Source organism: Tiliqua scincoides, chromosome 1, assembly GCF_035046505.1.
Source record: "Tiliqua scincoides isolate rTilSci1 chromosome 1, rTilSci1.hap2, whole genome shotgun sequence".
In the NCBI taxonomy this organism is placed as follows: Eukaryota; Metazoa; Chordata; class Lepidosauria; order Squamata; family Scincidae; genus Tiliqua; species Tiliqua scincoides.
In genome coordinates this window covers 229416098-229437825 of record NC_089821.1, presented here as the reverse complement: position 1 = coordinate 229437825, position 21728 = coordinate 229416098, and the positions used below count along the sequence as shown (strand labels likewise).

The 21728-nt window shown below is 39.0% G+C and overlaps 1 protein-coding gene across 2 annotated transcripts in view; it reads left to right on the top strand.

Moving 5' to 3' along the window:
* The window catches only part of ARID4B (AT-rich interaction domain 4B), a 114554-nt gene extending 94720 nt beyond the window's left edge, over window positions 1–19834 (top strand). Inside the window, exons 17-24 of one of the 2 annotated variants that reach the window (XM_066616978.1) lie at window positions 192–437; window positions 6977–7061; window positions 8540–8732; window positions 12361–13554; window positions 15831–15941; window positions 16711–16926; window positions 17349–17495; window positions 18098–19834. In XM_066616978.1, coding sequence (XP_066473075.1) covers window positions 192–437; window positions 6977–7061; window positions 8540–8732; window positions 12361–13554; window positions 15831–15941; window positions 16711–16926; window positions 17349–17495; window positions 18098–18228 — 2323 coding nt within the window. In that variant the 3' untranslated portion in view covers window positions 18229–19834. The remainder of the gene's footprint in view (window positions 1–191; window positions 438–6976; window positions 7062–8539; window positions 8733–12360; window positions 13555–15830; window positions 15942–16710; window positions 16927–17348; window positions 17496–18097) is intronic. The other variant, XM_066616983.1, reaches the window with a different exon arrangement.
* Window positions 19835–21728: the final 1894 nt, after the last annotated feature.

Genomic DNA, 21728 nt, shown 5'->3' with positions numbered 1-21728 from the left:
TCAGTTGACAATACTAATAAGAAAATTCTCATCTTTAAGGGATTTCATATATATGCATATATATATATATATGGAGCCTGCTGTTCTTCATCCTCTGTGCATCCACAATATTATTCAGTATACGCCATTTGGCACTGAACACTTTTCCCAAGTATTTTTATTATTAACTGACATTTTTTAAACCTTTCAAGCGATGGCACCATTAAGGAAGAAGAGGAAGATGAAGAAGAAGCAGAAGAGGAGGAGGAAGAAGAGGAAGATGGCAACAGTGGCAACAATGAGGAAGAAGAATTTGAATGTTATCCACCAGGCATGAAAGTACAAGTGCGGTATGGACGAGGGAAAAATCAAAAAATGTATGAAGCTAGTATTAAAGATTCTGATATTGAAGGTGGAGAAGTCCTTTACTTGGTGCACTACTGCGGATGGAATGTGAGGTAATTGAGATTTAGCTAGTGATTACTTCCTTAAAAATACTTCTAAAATACACTTGTGTATTTTAAAACACAGTGAATATTGAACTTTTTCAATATTGCTTCTCTATGAAGATCATTGTACTGTATAAAATTATTTATATTATAGAATATATCCTTAGCAATCAGTAGCCTGTAGATCAAGAGAAGGAAATCTTGTTCAGACTTCTGCCTCAGCTTTTAAAAATTTACTTCCTGACAGTGAAATATCATAGTGGAATAAATAAATAATAATAATAATAACGTAGGTCCCTTGTCTGTTAATTTTGCTCAGTCATGTCATGTCGAGCAAATTGCAGATAGATCTCTGACATTGCTTAAAGTGTAGCATGGAAAACAAACATATAATTTACCAAGAAGTGGACATGAAGTGAGATTTCATTTGGAAATGCAAATTTCTTTCTGGACAATTGCATGCAAGATCCATATTTCTCTTCCCGCATTAGACCACATGATCAGTTTCTTTACTGATCTTTACAGAGTCTTTACAGAGTCTTTACTTGCATCTTAGTCCTTATGTGCATCTTAATGGGCAGTAAACAATTGCCTTTCTGTTGGCTTCATGTTACTTTGTGCTTCTGAAGAGGATTCATCTTGACTTATTATTGTTTGTATCTTTCTATTATGGCTTGTGGCTATAATTAATATTTTTGGGGAAATTGTGATTTTAATATTTATTAGTGGTACTTTTGTAGTCTGTATGCCTTTAATTAAGTTTTCTGCTTTATGTGGTTCCCATATCGCTGTATCCTGAGATTCTTAGGAAAATGTTCTTTGCAAAGGCTTTTGTGACCAACTTTACATTCTCCTTAATACTCCTGTGAACTGCTTATCATTTTTGCTTACCATTTGGATCTTACTTTTTATAGTACTCTTTCTCTAAGAAGGTTGAAGGGTGAGAGGCCATGTTAGACTTCTCTAGTTCTGGCAGAGTCAGTCAGCATGAGTCATAGTCGGGAAAACCTTGCCATGCTACCTTTTCTGTTTTCACAATTGAGCGAACAAAATGTTGAATTTTGCATTTGTTTTTAGAAAGCACAAATACAGCATGCGACTTTCATGTTGCCACAAAGAACTTCGGTTTTTTGCCTTTGGTTTCATCCCACTTAGAACTTTTGAAAGGGGTGTGCAATTAGACAACTTAGTCTATTCAAGCAGTGTTCTCGTTTTTCTCTAGAATTAAGAAGACGTTGATAGGAGCCGAGCGGTGCAAAGTTCACTTGCTTCAAGTGAAGACTTTGTATGATACTAATTGAGTTTTCAATTTAGTTTATAGGTCAATATAAGGGGAGAAAGTGTGGTGATTGAATCTACAATATATTGAAGTTTGGAGGTTGAAGTAGCAGAATTGTGAGCACTTTGGGACCATTAAGTCTTAATTATATTTTGTGTGTTTCCCCCTGAACTTTAAATTTATTCCTGCTTGAAACTCTAGCTCTTAAAGGTGAAGAGTAGAATAATATTCTAAGTTCTCATTGTTCACACAATTTGCTATTTAAGTATTTGAGTTTAGGAGGACATGTTTAACTGGAGTGTTATTGTAAGAAATGTTGTACTCAGTAATGCATCAAGTTTCTCAGTATTGTAGAGACAGGTGATTATAGCTTACATTTCCTCTCTCAGTGGGCACTGGCGTAGTTCCTACAAGTAATATAATCCTAAATCTATAAATTGGGCATTTCAGGCTCAGATTCCGAACTCCAAGGGCTTGGAGCAAAACTTTGCCATGTATTCTAATGTGGTAGTAGTGATGGTGGGGAACACCATGTGGGTGCCTTTAGAGGAGCAAGAGGTTTGTAGTGGTATCCATGCCAAGGGACATCTGGGGAATCAGAACACCTTCCAACAACTTTTGCTGCTCCCTCTATTTTCTCATTGTCTTCCAAGGGCAGGTAGTTGTATGATGAAAATACATTGTTGTGTGCCCCTTTCTTCCCCCCATGCATCTAGAATACATTGAGATAGGCTATGTACCTTGACTAATAATATGGAATGCATGGTCTGTCATCGTACAGATTTGTATAATCATTCTAATCTAGTAATTTGTTAGGATGAAGAATCATGACTATAGCCATTTCATTGTTGGTTTTTTGTTTTTACTTTGGACAGACTACACAATTTGAGCTTATTGTATATTGATATTTTCATAGTTCTTTTAGACCAGTAAGCCTGAATTGATTCTAATCAGATCAAGGCATTGTCAGGTTTGTATTGTCAGAATTAAGTTCACACAGTATCTGTGACTGAAGAGGTAGTGGATATAGTACACCATCCATAATCTGAGTGATCATGAATTTCGGAATGCTTAGAGATGCATGTGGTCCTTTTAGGATGTGCCAGCAGCAGCAAAAAGTATATTCTCTATTTAGTGATTGGAATAGCTGTGAAGGAAAAGACAGCTAGGAATTTCTAGTCTGTTCATTGACCTTGCTCTCCTGAAGGTATCAGAAAGAGAAAATAGTTTTGATTCAAAGATTTCTTTAACCTAGTGACATCTAGAGTAGATTATTGCAATGCGCTCTACGTGGGGCTGCCTTTGAAGACAGTCCGGAAATTACAACTAGTACAGAATGCGGCTGCTCTTGTGGTTGCTGGGGCATGTCAGTTTGACTCTGTCGAGCCGCTGCTTCGGCGGCGACACTGGCTGCCGGTTCTGTTCCGGGCCCAATTCAAGCTGCTAGTTTTGACTTTTAAAGCCCTTTATGGCTCAGGTCTGGGGTATTTGAGGGACTGCCTCCTTCCCTACAATCCTGCCCATGCTCTTAGATCATCTGGGGGGGGGGCCCTTTTGACTGTGCCACCACTAAGAGATGTGAGAGGGGTGGCGGCCAGGAAGAGGGCCTTCTCGGTGGTGGCCCCTGAACTGTGGAATACTCTCCCCTTAGAATTGAGAACTGCTCCCTCGTTGCTAACATTTTGGCGTGGACTGAAGACCTTTTTATTTCAAAAAGCTTTTAATTGTTGACAGGCTGGCTGGCGTTCTTGCTTTTTTATATGAGAATCCACGGGGTTTGTTTGTTTTTTAGATTTTTAATTATTGTAAATTGTTTTAATGATTTTTTTAATGTTGTATTTTAAATTGTTTGTAAGCCGCCTTGTGTGCTCTTTGGGCAAAAAGGCTGGGTATAAATTAATAAAATAAAAATAATAATAAATTCACTTTTTTGAAATATGCTCGTCTTTAGTTTGGTGCAGTGAATATGCATTCACTAGTACAGTGTTAGTGTTTAATACTGTGAGTAGTGGGTTGTGTCCCAGTCTCTCTTCCTGTGGAGAAAGAGTTCTTGTTTCAAACTGTGAGTGCTTCCCATCATTAACAATGAGCACTCACTTGTGCATCCCATTTTAAACATCATTCCATTCCCCACCCCCGCTTTTGAGTGCAACAAATATGACTGAAAATTCTGGTGGATATTTTATTAATGCATGCAGTAAGGTTTAGATTTTTTTTCTGATGTTTTAATATTTGTTCTTGTTTATATGAGTTATGTTAAAAGCATGCACGCGAACAGTCTTCCTAACTTTATGATGTTAGGTTTTCCTGGTTTTTCAAGATCACAGACTTGTTCCCTGAATCTTAGTTATGGCAATAATCAACATGAGTGGAGTTGCCACTTGGCTTTCCTTTTTGCTGATCATAGGGGTGGTCCAATCATCAGGCCACCTGAAATGTTCATGTGGAGAGAAATTGAACAGATGAGCCTCCTGTATATCTGTCTACTATCCTCTCCAGCCTGTTACTCTACTGGACACTTGCTGGGTGCAAGTCAGAAGAAGAATACAGTGGTGGCAGCCTCCTTTCCCCTCTAGCACTCCCAGGTTCCCAGCATCCTCTGTGCCAGTTCATTTCAATCCAAAGAGGTGCAAACTGAGGAAGCTGCATAGTGCTTTGTAAAGAAAGGGAAGGAGGGCTGGAAGCATGCTTGCTCATTACCTACATGCCCTCCGTAGGAGGAGTGCGCATGGGCACACATGAGCAGGCAGTGGATTCAGGAAGAGCAGAGGCACATACGCTCCTGGCTGATTAGAATAGCTGTGAATCTAGCTGCAGTGTCCAGGAGATTCTGGACGCATACTAGACTCCAGAATCTACACCCATGTTTAGTATTGTGGCTGTTGTCTGCAACCCCATCACTCTGTCCATTGCCTGAGTGGAGCAGTGGCAGCAGCTGTGTGGACTTGGGGTGGGGGAGCAAAAACAGGTTGCCCTGGAAATGGAAGAGGGACACGGGGAAAGCAGTCACTCTCCCTGGCCAATTCTCTTTACCTTAATCCACCTTCAACATGCTTGACCAATCTAATTAGAGCAGCATTTCTCAACCAGTGATACTCATAGCACTGGTGGTACTTGTGGTGGTGTCTAGTGGCATACACAGGACCCCCAAACTTCTGCCACTGGGCAACAACACCAGCAGCACAACAGGCAGTAGTAGGAAGGCTCAGCTTGGCAAGCACAGCTCTAGGACGTGCTTTTCATTAACTCGAAAAAGCCCTCCCATCTTCAACCTCTTACCGGTGTTTGTCACATTGCATCTGGCCTCCCAATCCAGAAGGAACTGGTGATGACATCACCACCAGTTGTTTCAGTGGTAATTCCAATAAGTGGACTATGCAAAGTGGTATTGCAGAAGACGGATGTTAAGAAATGCTGAACCAGAGCCTTGGGATTTGGGCTACAGTGAGGTAGATGTGTCCACCTATTGGAGAATTACTTGATGGCTGAGTCTAAAGGTATCAGCTGTAGGAAATATTTGACTTGATTGGAAAGGATCTTAGAAACAATTCAAACAAAAGCACAGGGAGGCAATACAGGGCAGGAAACTTCCACCTAAGAAGTGAAAGGCAGTTAGCCTAAACCAAAAGACAGTGCTATAACTGCTGGTGAGAAGAAGCTTGACTTACTGAGGACTGGATCCGCTGCTGTCTGGTCTCCTATGGCTGTCACAATCATGGAAGGAAATCAACTTACCTTGAATTTACCTGTTCCTTGATGCTTGCAGGAGGAAGAGTAATGGAGCCAGACCCTACTTTCCCTCACAGCCAGGAACACTTTTATAAAATATGTTCCCCTCACAGAAGAATTTTCTGTTCATGGAAGGAGAATAAAGTGGTCTTTCCGTGAGTGCAGCTCTCCTTCCATGAACAAAAACTTCTTCCCTGAATGGAGATAAAAGTTTGGATGCAATCCATTACATATTTCTTTGCAGTGTAAGTAAATTCCATCTGTCCCACATGCTTTTATCTGCCATTCCTTCTTAAATTGTATACCTAGCTAGATTTCAGTGTTTTCTCAAGAGACTCCAAGGACACGTTACAACCCTTTTGATCTAACATGACCTTTCACTATTTGTATATTTAAGTTTAGAATTCTGATGCTTTCTTTGCTGAATTGTCTTTAAATTGATACTGAGCTTGGGAACCAGTTAGCACAACCACATTTTTACTTCAGCCTCTGCACAGGGCTACTTCATGTATTTCTTGGTACAGGTGGGACCTCGGGATCTGCAGGGTATCTATTCTCAGGCCCCTGCAAATACTGAAAGCCATGGATAATGAAATCTGCTATTTCAGGCCCTTTAAAAGCTCCAAAGGTGAACACGGCTCTGGTCGCCTCCAGGGGGCTTTCTGAAACTGACAGATGCCATACGTGTGCTCCTGCGGCCTCTATAGGCTTCAGAATGGCTTTGGGGTCAAAAAGTCACAACATCCAGTTTCCTTACAAAAACTGGAAGTGGATGTTTTTATGCCTTTTAAGGCATTCTGAGGTCTGGAGAAGCCCTCCCTGGTCCTCAGAATGCCTTAAAAGGCATAAAAACGTCACTTTGCATCTTGTTGGCCCTGAAGTTGCATCTTATCAGCCCTACAGGCCACTCTGAAGCCCACAGAAGCCACAGGTAGACACATGTAGCCTCTGTGGGGTTCAGAAAGCCCTCCAGAGGCAACACAACTTCAGTTGCCTTCAGAGTGCTCAGGTTGGGCCAAGTCTGGGGAATCTGTGTTGAGCCAGATTTGTGAATGAACAATCTGTGGATATGGACGCCCCACCTATATATGCATGTAAAATGTAGACACTGTAAATACATGTTTGCAAACAGGTACTCTCTGACAAGTTCCAGGATTGGCTGTACATTTGGTAGCAAATCTAGGTTTGTTGCAGCATAATATACAAAGTAGCCTCTTTTAAGTCCTATAGACTGCTTCCTGCACAACTCATAGTTTTCACTGAGTCTGTGCAGCATAGTGATTGCAGAAAATGCATGCATAGTAAGTATCTAACTGTAAGGTCTCAAGGTCCTTGAATGAATGGTGCGTGACTGGGAATGCAATCCTAAGCACTTTTATTTGGGAGTAAGCTCCATTGGATACATTGAACAGATATGGTTAGGATTGCACTATAAGTATGGTACCCAGAATTTATTTTTGTTAATAGCATTACTGCTGTGTGATGACAAAAATAATATACTTTTTATATGAACTTGTTCTCCATTATTATTTCCTCTTAGGTATGATGAATGGATAAAAGCAGACAAAATAGTGAGACCAGCTGACAAAAATGTGCCCAAAATAAAGCATCGAAAGAAAATAAAGGTTGGTCTCCTTCTGAATTTTATTTACATAGGGAGTGGAAAATTGACATCTTGAGGAGACCTCCAGGCTGCTGCTTGCCAGTGCTGGATACAGCGCAGGCTACATGGCCCTGCTTCACCACCACTGGATAGGATTGAGCTGACTGTTTCATTTATGTTGTGGCTTAGTTTACCTATTTAAGAAAATGGTTTTGCATATATTTTAAATTCTGAAATTCCCCCCTCCCAATAAAGGGAGTCATTGAGGTGTGACTGACTTACATGAGTGACCTGTTTTGTATGGATTTTTTTAATTCTTGTTAGGCTCCTTAAATTTAAAGAAAGTGACTTGGTTCACTTTCTTGTGTGATACGCTAAACTGAAAATTGCCTCTGCAAAATCAGTGAACTCCCTGATGGGCATTGTAGGCCACGGATTTTAATGGGAACAGCATTGAAATACTTTGAATTAAAAATGTCAGACAAGGACTGTGAAGAGCTAAGTTCAAAATGGCATTCAATGATTAAGCTCAGCGGGCAGTCATGGATCAGTCACTGTCTCTATCTTACTTGCCTCACAGGTTGTTGTGAAGATACATGGGAGGGGTGAAGAACTATGTGTGCCACCTTAAACTCCTTAAAGCTGGGATTCTCAACCTTGTGGAACTTGTGGGTATTTGTGGAATTTTGAGAAGGGGTGGCAGGGACTCACAAAATGGCTGCCAAGGGGAGTCAGGCCTGCTTCCAACAGCAGCTGGTCAGATGCCTCTGGAAAGCCCGATAAGCTGAATCTGATGTGATGACAAGTGCTAATTAGGGTAGGTTGCAATTAAAATTTGATAGCAAAACTAAAATTAGCTTGGCCTTTAATCAAAGAGAACATTTAAATACTCATGTAATGGGCCTGGCTCCATTTGGCAGCCATTTTATTATGGGTCCTACGACCCCTTCTCAAACTTTCATACATGCTGACAGGCTCCACAGTCTCCACCCTGCTTTAAGACATTCAGGGTGGCATACATCTTCCTACTCATTTATTCTCACAAATAAAGACTTGTGAAGACGTTTCCCATGTTTTTTACAGCATGAGGGAAAACAGTAGGCATCTTAAATGACTTATTTTAAAATTTGAATAATCTCTATCTGCGGTGTTGGTTTTTTAGTAGTGTGTTCTGTAGCACACACCTCAAAGGTAGGCATAGGATATATATGAGCCAGGAATTGAAAGGATGCTACAGGACAAAAGAGTTGTGAATGTCCTTGTACAACATAAACGTGAGTGTGAAGGGGTTTTTTTTGTTTACAACAATGCATTATTTTTCTAAGTCAACATTATGTTAATGAGTCTTAGTTTTTTCTCCCCTAGGGAACAGTTCCATTAGATTTTCTCTCATGTACATTATGTTGCCATTTTATTTGTCCAGAATGTTAACTCTGATATGAGACAAATTTATAGGTTAATTAACAATATATATATATTTGTTTTTGTCTTTTAAACTAGAATAAAACTGACAAAGAGAAAGATGAGAAGTATTCTCCTAAAACGTTTAAATTGCGACGCTCATCAAAACCACCTTTTCATGCCAGTATATCATCTGAGATGGCATCCAGACCAGATAGCACTGATACCAAAACCTCTGAACCAGCTCCAAATAAATCTTTAGAAATTACATCTATCCTTAATGGACTGCAGGGTAATGTACACAGACTTTCTAATTTGTTGTATGACTGTTTAATCAGTATGAAAGAGCTATGTGTATTCTGAGTAGATCTGGACACTGGGATCCTCTGGGCAGTCGCCTCTGTTGCCCAGTGTCCCAGAAGGCTGTCAATAGGATGTCCAGGCAGATACGACTGTCCAGAGCGTTCCAGTGCCCAGATCTACTCAGAATACACACAGAGCAGAGGTGGAACGGTAAGCTGCGCTCAGGGAACAGAGAGCTTTCCCCAAACCCTGGATCCAGCCTCCGGGCTGGGGTTTGGAAAGCCCTGACGTAGCCAGATGAACTTGACTGCCTAATCACTGGGCACATGCCAGTCTCAGTGGGAGATTTGTCTCTGGGGTATTCTAAATATGAAGAGACAGAATTCATGTAAGCCTTGTTTGGGATACCACATGGCCCTTCGATTATGGTGCTGAAGTCAAAAGGACAAAACTACTACTGGCAGATGTCCCAGCTGCTCAGATACTAAACCATTACAGAAAACTTTGGAGGCTGAAAAATTATTTTAAAAATAGAGGAAAAATAGGCAGAATGAGGGGAAACACAAGGATTTTTGCTTCAAAAAATAACACCAGCTTATTCTCTATTATATTTTTCATACAATAATAGACAATAAACTAAGTATTATTTTTTGTAGTTGCAGTTTTTTCTGTACTCTGTGTCTCATGTATTTTACAGTGAATTCATCTTTTATATTGGGTTTATCCATGAAATGTAAGAGTTAAAGAGAACTTGAACTCCAGAAGAAAGATTCTACCTTTTCCCCTTTTGAAGCAGATGCCTGTTCTCCAAGTTCTCTTTTGCACATTTACGTGTCATTGGTGGATCCAAAGTTTAAATTGAGCAAAATTTCTGCTCAATTCTGCTTTGCTTTTGTGTCCAGATATTACTAACAAGCAGGCTTCCATCACCCTAGTGTAAATCTTTAGAATTATAGTGCATGAAGAAACTATTGTGTCAGATCTGGTCTGTTGAAATATAGCTGCCTGGAAGACCTTTTCATCATCCTGGAAGAAAGGACTACTTTCTCTGGTGTGCCATAGCTTTTCTGTTTCATAACCATGCTGTAGTCTGACTTCGCTGTTCCGCACAGCTTTAAAATTCTCATCCATGATTTGTTCTTATTAAAATGAATGCTTATTTGTCTGTGTGTTACCAGTACTTTTGATTTCAGAATGTATACTTTTCCTCTTTCCTCATTTGTTTGACACATTGTCTGTGGCCTCCTTGTTCTCTCCTTGGAGAGTTTTTTTGGTCTTTTTCTACCATTCCACATTCATCTATTCCTATCTTTTTACAAATCTGTTTTATTTTTTATGTATAGCAATATAAATACAGCTCTGATCTCTTATTTAAAATTCGTACTGAATCACATCCTCACACCTTGGTGACTCTATTCCATCCTAAGCCAATTATTGGATTCCTGACTTAGGATCAGAATCCAAATAGCTGTTTTATGCAAGTCCAAGAGTTTGTGTGCCCAGAAGAATTCTTGACTGTGGGCCCAATCCTATTCAACTTTCCAGTACCAGTGTAGCTACTGTGCAGCCCCAAGGCAAGGGAACAAATGTTTTCTTACCTTGTGGAAGTCTTCATAACTACCCTCCCACCACAAGATTCAGCACGCACCCCATTGGCATGACTACACCTGGGCTGGAAAGTTGGATAGGATTTGGCCCTCTGTTGTTTAACAACTGGCCTTCATGCAAGTCCCCTCAATTTCCAAAGCTGTTTGCCAGATGACATAGTAGAGTGCTGTGCAAGAAGATAAAGTCTGAAGACCCTTGGAACATAGAACTAGTTGTAAAATTCTTTGAATTCCAGGCATGAGAGTTCTTGAATCCTAGGCATGGTCCTGTACAATATCAATTTGTTATTTTTCAAAACAGAAGTACTCTGCACAACTTTTTTGGGGGTGGGGAACTTCGTTCTCCCTTTTTTGACTCTGCTCCTCCTACGTAACCCTGGATGTGGCATTTATCCTCCAAAAAAATAATGTAGTTCCTCTTTAAGGCCATTTGTTTGATAAATTCTTCTAGAATCATCCTCATTTTCTTTTGCTTCAGTGTATTTTCCTTTGCATCTCTTTCATCTGTGGTCTTGCAGATCATCTAGTTATCTCAAATGCTTGAAAATAAGTTTTTTTACTCAACTGAAATAATCCACATACTGATAAATGTCAGAATCTATGTATTGTGTTTGACTATGTGCAGACATATGCCATGATTCAACCTTTTTCTTTTTTCTTTTTACAAGCACAAGAGCTTTCACATTCGAGCTGAGCTCCTACACCTGTAAAGGTTGCCTCATTCATTTATTTTCAGTCTAGATGTCAGATGTGATATTCTCAGTGACTTTAAGGCTGCAATTCTATACATGTGTACTTGGGAGTAAGTTCCATTCATTTCAGTGGAAATTACTTCCAAATAGACATTCATAGGATCACACTGTTCGATAGGGATGGTATAGCAATATTCAGAATTATACCAGAAATAATGCATCCCTTTGAAGACAACAAACACAAGCATTAATCTGAAATTCTTTGTATTGAACATATTGTATTTTTAGCTCTATTGAATAACAGGAAGTATAAAGTTAGGTTTTAATAGTTTAAACTACTGGTTCTTACACATTTAGCACTAGGATCACTTTTTTAGAATGAGAATGTCAGGACCTACTGGAAATGATGTCATGAGTGGAAGTGACATCATCAGGCAGGAACAACAATCCTATGATTTAAACAATCCTAGGCTGCAATCCTACCCACACGAACCCAGGAGTAAGTCCTATTTACTATCATTGTTAAAAGAATATGCATAGTAGCTTGTTCAAAGTACAGGTCTGTCACGTTTCCCCAAATGCAGTCACATACCATGGTAGCATCAAGTATAATATATTAAAAATAAAATATTGAAATGAATAGGGACCCACCTGAAATTGGCTCGTGACCCATCTAGTGAGTCCCAACCCACAGTTTGAGAAACAGTGCTTTAAACCTTTACTTTATTATTACAATTCATATTTTTGAACACATGAATAAATATGGACATTAACCTTATTGCATGTGGCAAGTGCAGACTTTGAGCAGAACAGTTTCTGCCAAGGGGTCACCCTTCTGGATCACATCTGGCATATGTAAAAAGCTGCTGTTAGAGGGGGCAACCATAGATCTCAAGTGTTACCAATCTTGTGATCAGCACTATCTACTTTTACAGCACCAGTCGCATGCTGAAGGTGGAATATAGCTACCTCATTCTATTCAGCAGCTGATCAGTGCTGTAAGAGATTGCCTGAATCAGGGCCTGAAGCACTTTAGATTTCAAAAATACTATGAAAGTTTCTTAGAATAATTTCCCAGAAGTATTTTGTCACAGATAATTGTAAATAAGCAAGACTTGCTTTCAGTGTAGCTGTGGCTGTAGCTGTAGCTATTTTTTTAAAATGCATTTGATCAGAAGAAGCCTGCCTTTTTTTTTCTTTGTTTGATTTATGTTTTTGACAGGTATATGACCATAAAGGAGTTGAAATCTAATATAAGTGCTGTATATCTGGAAATGTGACTGGTGCAGTGATTTGTTCGTGTCTTTTTTTCCTATAGCTTCTGAAAGCTCTGACAGTGAGCAGGGTGATGACCCAAGTGCTTCAGGTGTATATAATACTGTTAAGGAGGAACCTCAAGATGAGGCTGTGAGCCAAGATGATAATGAACTCTGTCCAAAGGAGCAGAACACTTCAGCCTTTCTAGAAGATGCTAAACCCTTTGCAGGCACCGTGACATCCAAGTCAATTTCCAAATCTCCAGAAAGACTGCGGAAAGAACTGGGTGAATTATCTGATGATACTGATTATGAAGGAGAGAATGAAGCCACCAAGAAGAGGAAAGAGGTCAAAAAGGAGGCAGCAGATAAAACAAAAACACCAGTAAAACGTAGTAAACGAAGGTACTGTGGCACAGAGGAATGTTTAAAAACTGGATCACCTAATATTAAGGATGAAAAATCAAATGGCAAAGACACACTTAGCTTGGAAAACAGTAGCAACAGCTCCTCAGATGAAGATGAAGTAAAGAATAAATTAAAGATATCGCCAACTAAAAAATACAATGGATTAGATGACAAAAGAAAATCTTTGCGGACAAATGCTTTTTATACAGGTTTCTCTGAAGTAGCAGAGAAGAGAGTAAAACTTTTAAGTAATTCTGATGAAAGGCTTCAAAATACCAGAGCTAAGGATCGGAAAGATGTATGGTCAAGTATTCAGGGGCAGTGGCCTAAAAAAACGCTCAAGGAACTTTTTTCAGACTCTGACACGGAAGCTGCAGCTTCTCCACCACATGCTTCTCCAGAGGATGCTGCACCTGAAGAGCATCTGCAGACTCTTGTAGAAGAGGAAACATCTTTGTGCAGTTCTAAAGGTGAAGGACCTTTGCCACTCAGCACAGATACTAAATCTGTCGAGGAGAAACCAGTTGAAATGAATGACAAGAAAGTTGAATTTCCAAGTAGTGGCAGTAACTCTGTACTAAACACCCCTCCCACTACACCCGAGTCACCCCCATCTGTAACTGTAGCGGAATCCAGCAGACATCAGTTCAGTGTATCTGGCACTGAGACATTGGCACCAAATCAAGAAGAGGTACGAAGTATTAAGAGTGAAACGGATAGCACGATTGAGGTGGACAGTGTTGTAGGGGAACTTCAAGATCTTCAGTCCGAAGGAAATATATCTCCTACGGGGTTTGATGCTAGCGTTAGCTCCAGCAGCAGCAATCAACCAGAACACACTGAAAAAGGTATAAACATTGTACCATTTAGCATATATTTCTACCCTAAATTATGTGGTTACAGTATTCATGTATTGTTGTTTCTCTCTTATTTGAAGGATGATACACCTTTGTGGAAGGTGTACTGTTCCGAAATCAGAATACAGTTGTTGGTTTGTTTGGCAATTGAAAGAATGCCTCTTCTTTTCTATTTTCAGAGATGTTGAAATGAGAACTGTTCAAACCTTTATAATAATACTGAAGTGTGTTCGGTTTCAGATGTAAGTTCACTGATTGGTTCAGAACTCACAAAATTCCCCCCCCCCAAAAGTTATCCCAAGAATGCACTTTAATGACTAAGATCTAGTTAGTAGATAGAATTATTCATGAGAATGAAGTATCCAGCAAAATCATTTCAAGTAATTTCAACACAGTACTAGCTACTGAACAGTATTTCTATCTTTCGCTAAATTATGCAGCTCACTGAAAAGGGAATCAGATTCAGGACTGACCCACTTATGACACAAACTGAAAGTTGAAGGGGGTGCCCAGCACCCTGCCCACCACCTCCTTCCAGCCTGCCACCTATTGACCCACTTCAGTAGGTTCTCTGATCTACTTTCCACTTGCTAAGAGAGAATAGAATCAGGCCAGCAGCAACCTACCTCTTCCTCTGTGGGTGCTGAAGGAAAGAGAGGAAAAAAAGGTGCCACTTGCCACCACTTAGGAACAGTTTGGTGCAGGCAAGCAGAGAGGCACTGCCTCATGCAGTGCCAGAACTTTGGCCAGGGCTGATCAGACTGTTCATTCAGAGTTGATATAACATTGTGTGAGCTATGAATCAGGGCTTCTCTGTTTCAAATCTCACCTTTGCCATGAACTCACTAGGGTGGTGGTCTTAAGCAAATTCCTCCATCATCAGCCTTGATGTAATATGGGGATAATTGTAGGATTGTTATAGGAATAACATCTTGATAAAATATATTAAGCACTTGGCACACTCAGAGCTATATAAATTATTATTATTAATAATCATCTTTTCCCAGTAGTCAACTTCTAACCAATCCTGAATTGCTGCACACACATCTATTTTTGTTCCTTTCCTAGGCCTTATCTCCTTTCATATTATCTTTGGCTCAAAATAAATAGTTTTACTTGACTTGTGAAGACATGTAGGTAAAGGGCACAATCCTAATCAACGTTCCAGCACCAAGGTAAGGGAAATTCAACTCTAAGGTAAGGGAACAAACATTGCCTTACCTTGAGGAGGCCTCTGTGACTGCCCCCCAACTGCAGGATGCAGCAGATGCCCCACTGGAACCGCTGTGCCAGTGCTAGAAAGTTGGTTGGGATTGCGCCCTAATGTACATGTAGAAGCGTCTTAAATTTGCAGTGCAAGCCTATGCATGTCTGCTTAGAAGTCCCATTGTATTCAGTTGGGCTTACTCCTAGGAAATGGTGTATAGAATTGCAGACTTAGATTAAAAGTTGAAAATGTATGAAGCTGACAGAAATGTACAAGCTTGGTTGAGTGTTCTTATTGCTATCATAAGACAGTGATGTCATGGTTGTGACATTGACCTATGTTAGTTTTATCCTTAGCCTGGCAGGCTTTTTATTACAGCAGTGTTGAATGTTTCTCACATCTTCCTAATGAATTTCTAAATTTAAAGTGATCATTACTCTTTTGTTCTCGTCATGTGAACAGTATATCACTTGATGTGTTAATTTTTTTTTAACGTAACTTTCAGAGCAATCCTATGCATGTGTATTCTGAAACAAGTACCATTGTATTCAGGCAAACTGGCATAGGATTGCAATCTTAATGTGCTTTTTGTTCATTCTTTTCTGCGTTTTAATGAATTACTCATTGCCGTCTTTGTTTAATGCAGAATAGCTAAAAATAATATTTTCTATGGTTGGGATTTTTAAAAAGGGATATGTGTATGTAGGGGAGGACTACACACACAGCTGTAGTTTCCTAGTAATTTTGTCACATTAGTTCCACTGTTTTAGAAGAAAGATTCCTTTTTAAGCTGAACAATGTCAATTCAGTGTCTTTGGAAGTCTCTTTAGTAGTGAGAGCTGGGTGAGAAATACCACCCAAAGCTTGTGTCGTGCTTGTAGCTTTCTCTGATGTGCAATTGGCCTTCCTTTGGGTCTTGACCTCTCTATTTTGGGGAGCTAGGACTGAATTAGGAAGTTGATAATATCATGAAATGTGAAAAATAATTCATTTTCATACGTTGCCTCTGGTATCTTAAATATATTTTTTGTATAATACCTTGTTCTTGCTATTATTAAAGTTTGTGCAGGCCAGAAAAGGCTTAAAGAAGTCCAGGGAGGAAGTTCCACAAAAAAGCAGAAAAGAAGTCACAAAACGTCTGTTGTGAACAACAAAAAGAAGAGCAAAAGTGGTAAGTATGGCAACTAAGTCCAAAGCAAAACTTACACTCATAACATTATTAAGTGATAATGCGTTGGCTCCAATATTTTCACTCTGTGAACTTCCATTAACAGAAGACGGTGTTTCAGGAATATCGCTTTCTTTTCATGAATGACATCTCATTCCACTCATGGGATAAAAATGTCAGATCCAGCCCAATGTTTATAACATCGTAGACATTCTGTACATATTAGAAGTTCTATATGTTTCACTTGAGTAGTTAACTGTAGCTATTCCAGTTGAATCAAATGATGCTTTAAAATATCTTGTTGTGTCAGTCTTGGGCCTGGTTTTTGCTGAAAACTATTTAATTCACAGTGGAATCCATGGATCACCTTTGGGGAGAAAAGTGGGGTATAAATGTTTTAAAATAAATACCTTTTTACATGAAGACTAAGGCATGTATAGAGAACTGTACAGAGAATTCAACATCCGAAGAACAGTTTTCATAGATGGTTTGGAAGGCTTGCCAAGTGCATAGAAGATTGTGTGACTGCAGTGCTCTCTCCCCCCCCCCCCCAGCGCTCTAGCAGGGATACATTCTCCCTTATCTGTGCAGAAACATGTGTAAGCTTTTGCTTTCATATTGAAGTCTGCCATCTTGTTTTTATTAGAGGATAGCTAGCTGATTGTCTGAACTGAGATGAGTTTTCTTCTAAAGAGGGAATGCTCCTCCTGATAGGAAAAAAATTTGAAGAATAAACTAAATGTATATAATATATTTTTGTGTGTTTCTTCAGCAAACAGCAGTGATAGTGAGGAACTTTCTGCTGGGGAAAGTATTGCCAAATCTCAGCCAGCAAAATCAGTTTCTACAGGAATGAAGTCTCAGCATACCAAATCTCCAGCAAGAACACAGTCTCCAGGGAAATGTGGAAAAAATGGAGAGAAGGATTCAGATCTCAAGGAACAGAATAATCGCTTGCCAAAACTTTACAAATGGAGTTTTCAGATGTGTAAGTGTGGATTCCCATTGTTATGCCTGTAATCTTATATGTGCACTTGCTTGAAAGTCCAAGAGTTAGATGAATTGGCTACATATTTTATTTACATTTTAAATAATGTAAATAATTTACATTAAAATAATGTAAATTAAAATTACATTTTACATATTTTAAGTACACTTTATTTGACTTTGCAAGCATTAAAGGCAGAAGCTTGATCTCCAGGCTTATCTCCAGTTATTAGTAAAAATCTGAATGTCAGAATTGAAGTTTTGATGCAAAATTTGACTTTATGAAAGTATCAGGTCTGGAAATTGTATAATGTTGTGCACTTCTTTGTTGCTTCCCTGTGCATCCATTTTGTATCCCTTGTTTTTTCTTCATAAAGAGGAAGAATGATAACTTTAGCTAAAATAACAAATGTTTTCACACAGCTGACTTGGAAAATATGAGCAGTGGAGAGCGCATCGCAGTCCTTCAGGAAAAGCTGCAAGAAATCAGAAAGCATTACTTGTCTTTAAAATCTGAAGTAGCTTCCATTGACAGAAGAAGAAAACGGCTGAAGAAAAAAGAGCGAGAAAGTAAGTACAGTAGTTAGACCTTGTCCTCAAAGTTTAATGGTGCCAATGAGGTCAGAATTTTAAGGCTGGCGTGATTCTCTCTGAAGATTAGTTTCTGTTTGGTGAACCTTGGATGACTTGTGCACTCTGATCCTTAATTAGATGGAATTAAATGTGATTCATTTTCATTGGGGAAATGCATTGTGATGCATTTTGGGCAAGCCAGGGCCAAGGGAGAGGGTTGTATAACCCAGAAGTGGCTTACAGGAACACAGAAAACTGTCCTGCAAACTATAGTTTTGCAGCATGAAGGTAGGGAAAAGCTATTTTCTTTCTGATTTTTACTTTTTAAAAACATTTTTAAAAGGGAGTCCTGTGTTTGCTAATATTGGTATTTAATCAGTATCGGCACTGAACCCCCGCAGAAACTGAGGGACAGCTATACTGTTTGTCAGTTTGTGTGGATCAAAGCAACAGTAAAATTCTGTAAGATTAATAAACAACATACATTAAAAATACAATCGGCAACTAGAAAAATACTTTGAAGCTCTTTGCAAAATAGAATGTCCCAGCTTTTATTTGATTTTGGTAACCATCTGTTTCTTTTTTATTCCGCCTTCCAGGTGCTGCAACCACATCGTCATCATCTTCATCACCTTCCTCCAGTTCCATTACAGCGGCAGTTATGTTAAGTTTAGCAGATCCACCTATGTCAAGTTCATCACAAAATGGAATGTCAGTCGAGTGCAGGTGACAGCAAGACTTGCCTAAGCACTTTGCACTTACTGGCTGCTGAGAGCCACTTTTTATACTGCACAGTGGCACAAACTTCAGACAAGCACTATTTTGTATTTAAAAGTTTCTTGACAAGCTAACTTTGCACTTAAGTGCACTTTTTATGAAGAAAAAGTACAACAAACTGCTTTTCCTCAAGCAATAATTGTTTCCAACTCGTCCGGGAATTATATGTTGAATGAATTGAAGGCCTTCCACTGTGGCAAATGGAGGCTGTTCACTGCCTGTAGAATCAATCTGGTAAGCGTTCAGTGGTTGAGTTAAGCTCAAGTAATGTGTTAAAATGGCTTATTGTTCACATATTCCCTGGTATTTTGTTAAAGCTGGAGCGTTTGATATTTTTCCATTATTTAGGAAAAATGAACCTATTTTCATTTTTACAAGATAATTGTTTTTAACTGAGTCGCCTTTTGGTGGCTATAACTGTACAACTCAAGCACATGTAATTTAATTCCAAACCTCCCATTAATAGGATATTTCTCATCAGACCTGATAACCAAATATAAGGATTCTGTTTAAAAGGCTGACTAATGTTTACAGGTTTGAATTAGGCTAAATAGGTTCCTATGGGTTTTTAATAACCCATAAATTGGAATGAAACTACTGTACTTTGCCATTTTTCTATGAATCAGTATTTTTTTTAATTTTGATAAAAATACATTGTGAAAAAGGAAGAAAATGGCTAACAAACTGTATTAAATCTTAATGTATAAAGATTGTATTTAGCCAGTTTAAAGTGTATATTTATTCATAATGAATTATAACACTTCTATTTTTGCGTTTTCTTGTAAACGTTTCTTTTCTGTTTAAAGCAACAAATTTCATTTGTAATGCTTATTTTATTATGAGCTACAACTGAGAGATCTTCAAGAAGGTGTTAATATAATTTGTGGTTGCTGAGAAGAACATTGCCACAAAAAGATAGTTGTTTAGAATATAAATAGCTGAGTGGTAGATCTATCTTTTTAAAAATGCCTTGTACAGAATCCGAAATCAACTCAGCTGTTCCACTTCTGTTGATCTTATATTGTATGAATCCCAGGCCCTCTCTTGTTTGGCACTTGTATTTAATTACACACCTTTGTAAGACATTTGTATATTGCGGAAGTATTCATTCAAGCTATTTAATACCTGGCACTGTTAATACACAGTACTTTATTGTACAGATTGTTTTACTGTTTTAATTGTAGTTCTGTGTACTTTTTTTGGCTGGGCTTACAGGGGCTGGCATGTTTTTTCTTTTTTTTCTGGCAATACAACATGTAAGAATTTCAAACATTCTGTTTGTAGATGCTAGAGTGTCAGAATCTTTACCTTCGACTTTTCTAAGAAAAGCATTTTCAGTCTTAGTAGTGTGTGCTTAAGGTAACTGATTTTATTGAAAATGGTTTCAAGCTATTCAGATATGTACAGGACTGTAAAAAAATTGCTGACAAACATTGAAGGAAAGGCATATGGAGAAAAGCTATACAAATATATATTAGGTTCTGCAGACAATGGAATTATGTAATATATTGTACAAATGTAAGCAAAGGCCTCTGAAATAAAATGCCATAGTTTGTGAATACTGGATTCTGTTTCTAAAAGTTTAATTAAGACAGGATATGCATGGACATCAGCCAGAACCCCAGCTTAGCTAATACATAACAATTGTAATACTGGGACAAATTATTTTGTAACTACAGGTTGAGTCTCATTAGGAACTCATTCGGTTCCAGGATTTTGAGGGTTTCCTTCCAAGAACACACAGTGGATGGCAAAAAAACGCACTAAAGCAAATCCATTTAAAAAACAAAGCCGCTTTTCTCTGGTGATTTAAAAACAGCCTTGATGACCTTTGTAATGCACACAGAGTTAATCAGTCTCTTTCCAGGAGCTTAGGCTTCACTAGGAGGCAGCAATCCCTCCCTTCACCAGGAGCCCCAGCAAGGGAGAAAGGTGATAATCGCTGCCATTCAGCCTTCTTTCACATGCTCAGGTGGAAGGGAGAAGCCAAGCCTGCAGAGAGAATGACTGATGGATTGTCAGCAGGTTGCCCTCTCTGGCATTATTAAATGACTGTTTTCCTTCTACTTAAAGGGCCCTTCTCATCAGCTTTGAGATAGAAAAATCTGTGGATACTTATACCTGTAATCACTTGTATGACTGTCTCTCTGCAACAGTAAAAAGCAGTTTTTTAAACTGTGATTTTAAAGGGGTGCATTTTCCCCCTTCTCCAGGGTTCAGCACATTCCTTCTCATTTGCAGGGGGCCATTGAGTCAAATCCGTGTATAAAAATCCATGTATAACAAGGCTGGACCTGTATACCTCTGAAACAAATTCAAGTAAATTTAATCTAGGGATGTGTTGTTTCCATTGAGATCAATAAGGCTGCTTCATGGTTCTCAAATATTGATTTGGCTTACATTATTTGTGCTTCTAACCAATTCGTATTGCTCATACTCTCCTCATTTGTGATGAGGAATAGGAAAGCCAAGAAACAGGAAGTGACTCCTGCTGCTTCTTATCCTTTTCTAGATAGCAGCACAAGCAAGGGTTTGGGGAGGAGATGTGTGTTGCTGGACATCTTTCTTGCCCAGGAACACTTATCCCTGGAGAGTAGATTTGTGGGTGCCTGGACTACCCCAACATGATTGACACTGGTTTGCCCCTTTAGATGTACTTGCTTAGCTGTATGTTTTTCAAATATTTTAAAGAAGTAATGATCTCGAAAATGGCATTGCTTCAGCAGATGCTTTTCATGTGGCATATTTTTTGCATACTACAAGTAGGTGGTGTGGTCTGCATCTCATCCTACGTCAGGCCCCTCAATAGGAATCCACTTCCACGTTTTGTTGCAAGAACCTTAGAATCCTGCTGATGAGGCAATTATTTTACTGCAGTGCCCCCTCATGTTCTTCAAGAAGTAACCAAAGTACAAGTTAGGTTCCAGAGGTCTAAACATATTTCAGTCGAAATATCCAGTCCTTGACAGCTCAATACAATCACACCTACGTGAAAGCACCACTGAAGGTCATACAAGGTCTTCCCCAAAGCACCAATGCAGCTGACCATAACTCAGATGTCTGTAATTTGATCCCAAAGTGTGATCCCAAAGACTTGCCTGTGGGCAAAAGTACAACAAGAGGGGGAGGGGGCTGCTGGGTCAAAGCAATTACATCACAGAAGAGTGGCATCAAAAGAATGTTCTTTTGGTCCTAATTTTTAGTCATATTAATCATAATTGAACTGTAAGATTGAGACAGTAATTCTAACCATACCTTTCTGGGAGGAAGCCACATTGACTATAATGGGACTATAATGCATAGGATTGGGTTCTAAGATGGTAAGATTTTCTCTGTGTGTTTGTTTTTTAAAGTGAGTAAATGGCAGCTGTAGGGGGCCTTGATCAAACTCAGCTTTAACCCTTCCCCATTTCCTGCTTGGTAGTGGTAAAAGGTGGCTGAGTCTTGTTCTGC